The 12,964-nt window shown below is 47.8% G+C and overlaps 1 protein-coding gene across 2 annotated transcripts in view; it reads right to left on the bottom strand.

Moving 5' to 3' along the window:
• The window catches only part of Nav2 (neuron navigator 2), a 363,149-nt gene that overhangs the window by 68,448 nt on the left and 281,737 nt on the right, over positions 1–12,964 (bottom strand). For both annotated transcript variants that reach the window (XM_051148610.1, XM_051148608.1), the window contains one exon: positions 2,083–2,221. In XM_051148610.1, coding sequence (XP_051004567.1) covers positions 2,083–2,221 — 139 coding nt within the window. The remainder of the gene's footprint in view (positions 1–2,082; positions 2,222–12,964) is intronic.

Raw genomic sequence — 12,964 nt, 5'->3', positions numbered from 1 at the left:
TACTTCAGCTCGTATTTTAATATTTTTAAACTTGGGTAGATTTGTAAGAGAACAAACAATAGGTCCAATGACAGTGAACCCTCATGTCCCTTAAAATTACTTCTGATTTTGACTAAGACATGTGCACAGTAGCCTTGAAACTGCACCAGGTGACATCTGTAAGCAAACTGCAGCTCAAAGAAGAAAGCCTTTGGTGGTGCCAAGTGCAAAGGCACGTGTGAGGAAACCATCTTACTCGGCATCAGTGGGGTCTGTGGGAAGGAAGCAGATGGGAGGGCTTTCTAATTTGGGGTCCCAGCTTTCCCTGCTCACCTGTGGGGACACCACATGGGTTCACCAAGGTTTCTGTGGCTCCCACTGCCTGCCTACCCTGGGATGCAACCTCCTTCACTCCCACCTCTGTATCTAAGGGCAGTATGAAAGCTTGCTGGCTGTTGCTATCTTAAATACAGAGTATCAAGGGGAAAAAAGAAAAAGAAAAAGGACATTTAGTATCCAGTGAATAGCAGGGACCTGGGCTGGCTCAGTGCTCCTAACTCCTGTCTAATCACCAGTCAGTGATCGTTCTCAGGGAGTATGGCTTACAGTTTACTTTTAAAATATAACTATTTAGGTGTAATGTGCAGGTAAGGAGTATGTATGTGTAATTTTTTTGTTTGTTTTTGATTGTTTTTCTTTTTGTTGTTGTTGTTGCTGTTTTGTTTTCCGAGACAGGGTCTCTCCGTGTTAGCCTTGGCTGTCCTGGATTTGCCTTGTAGACCAGGCTGGCCTTGAACTCACAGCAATCCACCTGCCTCTGCCTCCCGAATGCTGGGATTAAAGGCGTGGGCCACCACGCCCGGTTGTTTGTTTGTTTTTCAAGACAGGGTTGCTCTGTGTAGCCTTGGCTGTCCTAGACTCACTTTGTAGACCAGGCTGGCCTCAAACTCACTAAGATCTACCTGCCTCTGCCTCCTGAGTGCTGGGATTAAAGGAGTGCGCCACCATGCCTGGCTATGTGTGTAAATTTTGAGATAATATTTCATATATCATAGAGCCCAGCCTGACCTGAAACTCACTATATAGCCAAAGTTGATGATTCTCTTGCCTCCCTTGACTAAGTGCTGAGATTACAAGCGTGTGTCACCACACCTTAGTTATGTGGTACTGGGAATCCAACCCAGGGCTTTGTGTGGTTGGGAAAGCAGTCTATCAATTGATGTGCACCCTGTAGACGCAATGGATTTTTTTAGTGTTATTTTAGTATGTGTGTATGTTTGTGTGCATGTGTGTGTGTGTACATGCATGGGTGTGTACATATAAGTGCTTGTGCCTATAGAGTCTAGAAGAGGGTGTGGGAGCTGGGAACCGAACTTGGGTCCTCTGCAAGAGCCACACATGCTCACAGCTACTGAGCCATCTCTGTAAGCCTCAGATATGTGATATTCCCATGATAGAATTTGGAATCTTAAGCACACAGCTTGAAAACTTCTAGAAAAATCAGCATACTCACACAACCACCACTAGGATCAGGGAACAAAGTCCTTACCCCAAATTCCTGGTGTCCCCTTGTTGTTGTCTGGGTCACACCACACACACACACACACACACACACACACACACACACACACACACACACACACACACACCCCTACTGTAATTTCTGGCTAAGATGAGAGTATAAGATGTAATAGGTGATCCCAAAAGTAATGCCTAAAACATTTGCCAGGCAGTCTACAGCTACACTTCTATAGGATAGAATTAACCCGCACACTGCCGACACAGCTTTTCTTCAGTCCTACCCTCAAAGAAGAGCCCCAGGGATCCACTTGTTTCTGCATCCGCAGCCCTGAGAGTACAGATGCCCACCACCACACCGAATTTGATTTTATTTTTTTTAAATGTGGTTTCTGGGGTATTGAACAGGTCCTCATGCTTGCATTTTATAAACTGAGTTTTTTTATATGAGCCCTGCTTGTTTGTTTAAAATGGGACTTGAAACTGAGGTCCAGGGAGAGAATAGGGTCTCCCCACACCAAAACCAGTGAGAGTGCAAGGTTGCTTTGCCCACCTGTACTGCCCACCAGCTATCTTATTCCTTACCTGCACATCCAGGTTTCTCCGGGAGGAGGCAGGCGTGTTGGCATAGGAGCTGATGGAGGAGCTGGTGTTGATGTCATCCGTGCTGAGGTTGTCTATGGTGTCGCTGATGCCGCTGCTGACGGAGCTGCTGTCATCCCAGCTGCCGAGACATAAAACATCCTGAGAAACAGGGCCTCCCAAACTCCTGGAGCAGGCTGATGACCCAGGCAGATAAAATGGTCTAGCAGAGGTCCAGCTTGTGACCTAATGTCTCCCAGAGGGCTCCTGCTAAGATGGGACTCAGCACTGAGGGCACCTGAATAAAGGGATTGGTCCCCACTTCCCCAGAGTGGGTGGATTCGTGAGCTGAGGCCACAGTCCTTCTTTGGCCATGTTCCTTCCATCTTCCCCTTGACTCTAGGAACCTTGCTGAAGATAATTACTCCTCTTCAGAGCCAGGGGCAGGGCAAGACTGGCAGAGCGGGATCTGAATGGTAGGGAGGAGTCAATGCAGCCCCTTGCAGGAGGAGGGGGACCCAAGCAGGAGAGGTGTTGTGGGAGTCCCCCGGATGCCCCTCCAGAACAAACTGAAGAAGGAAGGGTGGAAAGTGTCACCAGAGACCATCTTATCCCATCACCAGCTCTGCCTTCATAACACCCCATGGTATATATAAAGCACAGCTCTTCCTTTCCCGAGCTTCAGCTATGTAGAGGTCAACCCCTTCCTGCCTAAGGCCAGTCTCCTGGCAATGGTCCTCCATCCTTGGGTCCTTGTCACTGTCTGCCACCTCCCAACACCACCACATGTAATCTGGCATCTGGTCTTTCCAGGGCTCTTTGCAAAAATACTCCATCCATGTGCAGCTCTCTATAGGCTGCCACCCCGTGGTTTCCGGCACCTTGGGCTCGGCCTGGGTCACCATACATGGACCAGCTCATCCGTAGTCTGTGGCTTCCTCTCAACTTTCCCTCCCACAGCAGCCTGAGTGACCTTCTGTAATGTCACTGGGTCTAGTCACTCCTTTCCTTGATGTCTCTAGCTGCCACCCCTCCCTTCCCTTCCCCCACATGTATCTGGTATCTCTCTCCACTCCTGTCCTGCAGCCCTGTCTCCATTGGGCACTTGGCTCTGACCACATGGGTTTCTGTCCCTTCTAAGCCAGGACTATTTTCCTTCAGGAGGGAAGGTTGTCCCTGTCTTCCTATCTTTTAGGTCTCAGAGGTCGCATCACCTCTCCATTACCTGTCAAGCCATTATGTTTCATTACCTCAATATGATATATTTTCCTTCTTTGTTTGTGGGATGGTAGGCATACAGCAAGTGCTTAAAGTACTTGCTGAATTGAAAACCATGAGTTAATTCCATAAAGTAAGCTGCTGGTGTCCGTGTGACACTGTTCTGGGTGGGCCACTGTCTCTCTGTTGTACAGCTAGAGAAACTGAGGCTTAAAAAGGTAGGATGCCATGTACAAGGTCAGCTAGAGACATGTGAGTGGGTCAGAATCCAGTTATCCTGTCTCCAGTGTCACAGACAGCTTCCCATGACAGCTTCTGTGCACATCAAATATAACATGATCCATTCCCCCCAGGAGTCCAAGAATTTGGTTCAAGGCCACACAAGGCAGGAAGGACAGGACTGATACTCAAGCAATGACTTAGCCAGATTACTGCCCCATGTGGCCTTACAAGATGGCTATTGCTGTAAGTCTTGCAGAAGGGTGGTAGGAAGCCTTCACAGTGTTGGGTGGCTGGAAATTTAAAAGCTAAGAGCCTCTCCTACACACACACACACATACACACATACACACATACACACATACACACACACACACACACACACCACACATGCGTACAACTAAAAGATAGCTGCAGTTCATTGCACTAGCTTGCAAGGCATCTGCCTCAACATCCTGAGTTCTGCTGACCAGGGAAGAGGAAGCCTTCTATTTCCAGCCAGACCTGAAGCCAGAAGTACCCAGGGAACAGTGAGGACCAAGCTCCCTGTGCTTGCCTAAAGCTAGTGTGCGTAGGCTTGTTATTTGGTAAACATGCCTGCCAACCAGCTATCAAGGAAGTGCAATTTGTAAGTGACTCCAGACATGTAGCTGGGAGACAGACATGAAAAATGTGGGAAGCAAGATGCCAATCAAGCAGGAAGGACATCAATGAAGTGGAGGCAGTCAAGCCATCAGGAAACCGGTACAACCTGGGCAGGGAGCCAGTGCCGATGAACTCAGATCAGGCGATCAATACAAGTTATGAGAGGCAATTAAGGTTAGGACTTGGGAAGAAATCCAGAAGATGTAGCTGGGCGATGGTGGCGCACATCTTTAATCCTAGCACTTGGGAGGCAGAGGGAAATGGGTCTCTCAGTTTAAGTCCAGCCTGGTCTACAGAGTGAGTTCCAGGACAGCCGGGGCTACACAGAAAAACCCTGTCTTAGGAAAACAAAACAAAACAAAAAGACAGAATGTGAATTTACTACAGAATGGGGAGATGGAATTTGGGCAAGAAACCCTGCGTGCCAGTGACAAAAGAATCCACTTACACTTGAGAATGGAATGGTCACTCTCAGTGGGATTTGCCCACGCGTGTTCTAGCCTTAAGTCTGACAAAGGAGCCTACTGGAGATGGCAAGAGGTAGGAGAATGCAACTTTTGTTTTGTTTTGTTCTTTTGGTGTTTTTTTTTTGTTTTGTTTTTTGTTTTTGTTTTTTGGTTTTTTTTTTTTTTTTTTTCTGAGACAGGGTTTCTTTGTGAAACCTTGACTGTCCTGGTCTCGCTTTTGTAGACAAGGCTGGCCTCAAACTCACAGTGATCCACCTGCCTCAGCCTCCCGAGTGCTAGGATTAAAGGCGTGCGCCACCACCGCCCCGCAAGAACAGTTGTCAGATAGTTGTTTGTGAACGGCAAAGCCTTCTATAGTTCCTTTGCTGTGGTTTTATTGTGGAGCAGGTTTCTTTTTACCACTTATTTTCTTTAAGTACCTTAACTTCAACTACCCAAGCTCTTTTCCTCCAACAAACTCCCTTTTCTTATCCTCCTGCCCCACCTATTCTTTTTCACTGTATATGAGTGGGGAGCAGTAACCACACCCTAACCTGAGTGCTCTTCTGCCTTGAAATTTCCTTTACCAAACACATTAGTCCATGTCTTAGGACTTCGGGTCTTATCGCTGTGAAGAGAGTGTAACTTAAAAAATAAAAATAAAAATGTATTTATTTATTATGTATACAGTATTCTCCCTGCAGGCCAGAAGAGGGCACCAGATCTCATTATAGATGGTTGTGAGCCACCATGTGGTTGCTGGGTATTAAACTCAGGACCTCTGAAAGAGCAGCCAGTGTTCTTAACCTCTGTGCCATCTCTCCAGCCTCAGAATGTGATTTTTAAAGCTTAGAAAGGAACGGTGCATCAGAGTGTGTGTACATGAAGTTTAGAAAGCCCTGTGAGCACTGCATTTATGCACTTGAACAAACACATGTGAGCACATTACAAAAAAGCCTTGTGACTTCACAGCTGTAAGACATTTATTTATGCCATGCTGCTGGCACACGCCTTTCATCCCAGCACTCAGGAGGCAGAGGCAGGAAGATCTCTGAGTCTGAGGCCAGTCTGGTCTTCAGAGGACGTTCCAGAAGAGCCAGGACTACACAAAGAGAAACCCTGTCTCAAGAAAAAAAAAATATATACCTATATATGCTTATTTATTTATCTGATGTGTATGGGTGTTTTGCCTGTATGTATATCTATGCACCATGTATGTGCCTGGTGCCCACAAAAGGCGGAAGTGAGTGCTGATCCCTTGGAACTGGAGTTACAGACAGTTGTGAGCCAGGGCTCAGAACCACTGAGCTCTCTCTCACTCTAACCCTGAGACAATCAGAACTTACACGGAAATACTTGATTTAGATACCAGACTTGTAAGGAAATCCAGGATTAAACACCAAAGCTTCCGTTTATTGAGCATTCAAATGCATTAACGCTAAGAGGCTGTGCACAGCCCACAGATCCTCTCCTAAAGCTAATGCTATCAAGGCAGATGGAGGCCGAGGAGGCGGCTCAGGTGGCTGGGTGCTTGCCTGGCTTGCACAAAGCCCCAGGTTTGATCCCCAGTGTTGTATAAACAGGACTTGGTGGCACACACCTATAATCCTAGCACTCAGGATGTGGAGGCAGGAGGATCAGACATTCAAGACTACTCCAAACCTTCCGAACTCAAGGCAATCCCGCAATACTTGGTCGTTTATGTAAACAAACAAACCGGAGACAGCTCCTCCTGGCTCCTTGGCAGAGCTTCTCCTGTGTTCCCCTTTGCGCTGCATTTCAAGGCTCTCAAAGCAGCATTTTCAAAGACGGTCCCAGCTGCTGCCCGGAGGTGGCGTTTCCAAAATCTGGCCTGCTATCCTGTCTCCTTTTTATTGCTTTTCTTCTCTCCCTTCCTCTTCCCTTCTCTCATTACCTGGAGCTGGAGTTACAAGCAGTTGTGAGCTGCTGGACAAGAAGATTGAACTACCCAGGTCCTATTATTATTATTGTTATTATTATTATTATTATTATTATCATCATCATCATCATCATCATCATCATCATCACCACCACCATTATCATTATCTTCTTCTTCATCATCATCTTTGTGTGTGTGTGTGTGTGTGTGTGTGGTAGGTGCCACAGTACACATGTGGGGGTCAGAGGATAACTTCCAGGAGTCAGTTCTCTTTCTTGGCCATGTGGGTCCTGAGAATCACACTGAGGCAGTCAGGCTTGGCAGCAAGCCACTCAGCCATCTGAGCAGCCCCAGGTCTCTTTATGTTTCAATATACGTCACAGACATATCTGACCAATGCTCTGGCTGAACAGTGGCAAGGATGCTTCCATGAATCCATGGCAACAGTCAACACAGAAGCTCCCCTTCCCAGCCATGCACAATCATTTGCCATCCTCTCAATGAACCAGCCGACACCTGGAGCAGCCTTAAAGGTACTCACCTACTTTTAGCCAGTGAGTGGGTGGGATGCCATAAAATAGACAAATACATGCATACATATATACATACATGCATTTTTAAAATTTGGAGTCTCATGTAGCTCAGATTGGCCTAGAAAAGCTGAAGAGGACCCTGAACTCCTGATGCTCCTTCTGCCTCCCAAATGCTGAGATTACAGACATAAGCTACCACACCCAGATTGCCACACACTTTTATTTAAGAACTTCAGACTGAACATTTTTTTTGTCTTTCTTTCTTCCTTCCTTCCTTTCTTTTCTTTTCTCCCCCCCCCCACCCCCCGAGACAGCGTTTCTCTGTGTAGCCTTGGCTGTCCTAGACTCACTTTGTAGACCAGGCTGGCCTCGAACCCACAGAAACCCATCTGCCTCTGCCTCCCTGGGTGCTAGGATTAAAGGCGTGTGCTACCATGTCCTGCTGGACTGAACACTTTTGAACCTTAAGCCAGTATCCTTCATTTATTCATCCATCTAGTCAGCCAGCCCCTCCAGCTGCCATGCACATAGGGTCAAACAGGATTCAGAGTAATCCTGACCTTCTGGCTACCCGATGTTTGGGAGCAGGAAGTAAGTACAACCTGGAATATAAATGTAATGCAAATATGGGTGATGGCACAGGGCATTAGGCAGATATGGTTCCAGGTGGCTCTGGTGTCCTACAGCGACAGCCGAGTTGCAGCACAGCACATTCTGATCCAGTTCTAAGCCCAGGCCTGTGGGCTCTTTGCTCCCTGCTCTCTCGGACCAGCATGCACAGGGCAGAGCCCATGCCTCCTTGCACTGCCCCCAGACCCATGTCCCGAGAGGATTCAGGTGAGACCTGTCTTCGCCGGCTCTCGGCTCCTCCTCTGCATAAGCAAGCCCAGAAGGTTCCTTTCTGACGAAATCTGCAGGAGGCTCAGCTCAGAGGCATGTGAGGATGAGACAAATCAGTCCACTGCCCATCCATACTGGAGCCTCCTTGCCAGCTCAGTAGCACTGCCAATCAGGCCACTGATCTAATGTCCAGCCGCTTCTTCGCGTCCTCGCTTCCTCACTTCACCACTCATTCAGGTTAGTGGTGTTTTCTTGTCTGCTGTTTGTGTTTTGTTTTACTGTGTGTGGTGTGCACATGTGTGCATTCTTGCTTGTACACATGTGTGTACGCGCACACATGCACTGTGAAGGCCAGAGAGCCTCGTCATGTTGAGTCTTCAATCACTCTGAACCTTATGTATGGAAGTGGTGTTTCTCATCTGAACTCAAGAGCTAGATGATTCCTCTGGTCAAGTCAACCTGCTCTAGCGAGTCCCCATCTGTGCATCTCAGAGGCTGGGCTTTGCTCCACCCTCTGGGATTTACATAGGTGCTGAGAATCCAGACTCCAGCTCCCACATTTGATGGGAAAATGCTTTACCCAGTGATTTATTTACGTCTCCAGAGAAACAAGTACAATGTTTTGCACATATGCCATGTCAGGTAGCCCCGAGCGGTATCTTTTCACTTTTTAAAATGTGTTGTGTATGGGTGTTTTGCCTGCACATGTGTCTGTGCATCACTTGTGTGTCTGGTACCCATCATGTCTCCTGAAACTAGAGTCACATGTGATTATGTGCCTCCATGTGGGTGATGGGAACTGAACTCAGGTCCTCTGAAAGAGCAGCCAGTGCTCCTTACCACTGAGCCATCTCTCCAGCCCAATGACAGGCGTCTTTTCCCCCAATGCTCCCAAGACAGGGTTTCTCTTGGTAGCCCTGGCTATCCCGGAACTCTCTTTGTAGATCAGGCTGGCCTCGAACTCACCGCCTCTGCTTCCTGAGTGCTGGGATTAAAAGCGCGTGCCACCATGCTCAGCCGACAGGTGTCTTTTTTAACAGGTATGCTTTCTCATTCAACATACCCCCCGCCACCGGAAGCCTCATGCCCACTGTCCCACGTGGTCATGCATCAAAGGCTGCAAACCCACTATAGAATCTTTACAGCCACGTCATCTTAGCACCTACAACAGACCACCCTCTAGCCACACAGAAAGAGGCTAGGCTCCTGCCTGTAGTTTATGGTCACACCAGACATTGATTGGACCAATGACATTTTTCACTCTCAGTTTCTCCAGATGCTTAGGACTCAGAGAAAATGCGAGATTCAACCCCAGGCCAGTTCACCAGGAGGAAAGTCCACAGAGCCGGGAGACTTTCAAATCCCCTACCTGCCAGTCAGCAAGCTTATCACTAAACTTCTACCCAGCAAACAGGGATAGAGACCTCAGGGCTGCCAGCACTCAGCAACTGTCCTAGAACCAAGCTCCTCACAAGTGCCCAGACGCTCTTCCCCTGGAGGAGATACAGATGTGAAAGGAGAAGGGTTCCCAAACTTCAGAAGAATCCATGAACCCAGAGACCCAGTTTCAGTGTCTTAGAGTCGCTCTCTGAGTCACGAGCCAGCCAGCCAGCCAGCCAGCCAGGAATTCACATGCCGCCCAGTTGCTATAAGCATGCTTTTTAGCAGCCCAACTATGGGTTGTCTGCATGCAAATTGCAGGTGATAGGATTGTAAATTACCTCAGCTCTGCACACTTCCAGCTTTGTGCTACTGTGGTGGGGAGTGACCATCCCAAGGGCAGGTTTGAGCAAGGGGTGGGGGTAGGGAGACTGAAAGTCTGAAAGCACCACAACCAGCCTAGATCTTGAATCAATGTGGTAACATATCTACAACTTTGCCTCTCACTGAGATCAGACTGGCAAGGTTAGAGGGACAGGCACTCAAATCTTTCCACCCAGACTCACATGCCTAGCTCTGGAATTACTGAAGGAGCTACAGTGAGGGAGAGAAAGGGGGAGGGAGAGGAGGAGGGAGGGAGGGAGGATCATTATACTTTTCAAATAGACTCCTTGAGAGATAATACTATTTATTCAAGAGAAAGATGTGCTAAATAACATTGTAAAAATAAACCAGAGGAGGCAGGATCCCCCTCAGACTTAAGTGCTCTCCGAACCATCCCCGGCCTCCCTGCCCTGTTAGCACATCTCTGCAATTAACTAAACTCCCAGGAGGCAACACCAGCTGTACCAGACCTTACCTGCTAGCCCCTCCAGTTCAGCTCAAGAGTCCCAGTGGAGCCCACTCTGCCACCAGCCCCCTGCCCCGCCCCGTCCCCTGCCTCAGCCTAGACAGCTGCATTCAGTCGAAGGAAAAAAAAAAAAAGCCTAGACTGGTGGAACTTGTTTTCTGGCTATTGTTCAAAGCAATTGTTCCCTGAAACCCCAGGGCCAGATTGGAATGAAGACCTTCCTTCAGTATGGTTGAGTGAGCAAGCCCAGCTTTAGGCTTACCAGGAAAAAAAAAAAAAAAAAGCCAGGAAAAGAAAGGGAAAGGTGGCCTACCTGCACTTCCCACTAAACAAGTATGTTAACTATTTCCCTACCAGCAGGCTGGTTCAGAGCATCTCCAGCCCTAACTGCTCCAGGGTCCCATTCAGGGAAGCCTTCAAAAGCCTTTCAAGAACTCCCACAGACCTCTCATAAAGGAGGAGAGAGATGATGGTAGAAACCCCTGCTTGAGTTGATGCCAAAAATCCTGCTGATATTCCTAATATCCTTTAATTCTCATAATTCTATAATCAAAATAATAAGTAGCATTAACAACTTCCTAGGTAGTGTGCCTGGCTATTATTTAATATAGTTTCTCCCAGTTACCACGAAATTGATATAGGTAATAATAATTACTCAGAGATGGGGAAACCGAGGCTTGAAGAAAATAGACCAAAGGTCATGAAAGTGGGAATCTGTGAAGTGGACTAATAAATGTCCACTACAAGTGGAATGACTATGATGTGTGTATGTATATGGCATGTGTGTGTATGTGTGTGTGTGTGTATGTGTGTGTGTATGTGTGTATGTGTGTGTATGTGTGTGTGTGTATGTGTGTGTATGTGTGTGTATGTGTGTGTGTGTGTATGTGTGTGTATGTGTGTATGTGTGTGTATGTATATGGCATGTGTGTGTGTGTGTGTGTATGTGTGTATGTGTGTGTGTTCATACCCAAGGGCTCTGCAGGCCACATGTAGTTCACCAGTGTCGGTGTGTACACCAGGCTAGCTCACGAACTTCTGGAGGTTTTCCTGCCTCTACTTCTCATCGCACTGTAGTCCTAGGAGCCCTGAGATCACAGACGTACATGCTACATGTACTCAGTTTTATACAGATCTGGGAATTCAATCTTAGGCCTTCACACTTGGATTGAAAGTGAGTTACCAGCTTTAGGCACTGAGCCATCTCCTGAGCACTCACTCACTTCACAGATTTTTAAGACACCTACTCAATATACCAGAATGTCTCAGAAGTTTGCCATACCACAGAAGACACAGCTACTTAAAAGTAAAACATGTAAGTGGGGTGTAACTATAGCTCAGAAACAGCATGAGGACCTGGGACCCTCAGCACTGGGAGAGGTAAAACAAAACAAAACAAAACACCAGAAAACAAAAACACCAAAGAAGTAACAACAAAACAAACAAATAAACAAAAAACCTGCAAGCCAGCCACGTCTCTTTGAGGCTAGCATATGCTGTTTGCAGTTCTGGTATTAAAAAAAAAAAAAAGACCCAGAAGTTTACTTTGAACTTTGCAAGGGCAGAGTTTAAATCTCGAACTCAGCAAGTTTAGCCTCACCTAGATGTGAACAAGGGGGCCACTAAACTCAAGAGGCACACAGAGACTGCCCCAGCTCTGCAGAGAAGCAACCAAATAGGTTCTGAGCTGGAATCCAGACGCCCATGACCTTGTTAGAGCACCCTCATTTCTAGGGGAGGTATCGCGTTAATGGCACACGGGGTTCAGTTCTCACAGATGGCTTTGGTGGGAACAAAGGGGTTTGATGTGCGTGCGTGCGTGGTTCCCCCAGGCACACCAGAGAGCAGCCCAGGTTGCAGGGAACCTGCAAGGTATGAGAAGTAGTACTACTGATATTGTGAAGCTGGCAGTGGATGGGGGAGGGCGGTTGGGCACATTGCTCCTTGCTGTCATCAGTGGTCAAGGTCCCAACGGGAAGCACTTCTATGGATGGCGCCAGGTGCCAGGGCCCAATGGCTTGGGAGGAAGAGAGGGAAACAGAAACCCCACCAAGAGGGCTTAGAGGGGATTTGGGGGGGGGGAATGCTCCAGGCTTAAGTTTCATCCTAAAGCACCTTTGTCCCATTTTGGTAACCCACTCCTGGACAAGTAGGTGGTCCCTCCGAGGAAGCGTGAAAATTCTCCCCCTGGTTTCGGCGGCGGCTTGGTATGGTTGGAAACCCCAGGGCTTTGGTCTGGATGCCTCAGACCCCTCATTGTTACAACAGGCACCAGAGTGTCTGCTGACCTCAGCTACACAAAGCCTTCTCTCCTCCCAGGCTCCTCCATGCTCAGCTTGGGCCATTGCCAGTTGCTAGCCAGCTTGGGCCAAGGTTCTCAATGAACTCGTCCTCATTTGCAACTTCCCAGAAGGTCTGTTTCCCCCCCTAAACATCCACAGATTCAGCCACGGCAACTAGTGAGAACAACAGTGGCCGCTCACTGACCAGGAGGAAGAAGAGTTCCAGGCTTCACCCCAGTAGCCTGCGGATGTCAGCCCATTGCCCTATCAGGTACAAACTACGAAGTTCTGGTGAGCCATACCAAGGAAAGAAAGAAGTCAAGACACCAGAACTTCCACCTGCTCTCCAAACCAAGGGTCCTGCAATATCACAAGTCATTTGGGCCAGACTTGGTGGCGCAGGCCTTTAATCCCAGCACTCAGGAGGCAGAGGCAGGTGGATCACTCTGAGTTCGAGGCCAGCTTTGTCTACAAAGTGAGTCTAGGACAGCCAAGATAACATAGAGAAACCCTGTCTCAAAAAACAAAACAAAACAAAAAACCAACAACAAAAACAAAAAACCAAAAACAAA

The sequence above is a fragment of the Acomys russatus genome, chromosome 7 (genome assembly GCF_903995435.1).
Source record: "Acomys russatus chromosome 7, mAcoRus1.1, whole genome shotgun sequence".
NCBI lineage: Eukaryota > Metazoa > Chordata > Mammalia > Rodentia > Muridae > Acomys > Acomys russatus.
Note: the sequence above shows the minus strand (reverse complement) of the source record. Positions and strands in the feature narration are given on the sequence as shown.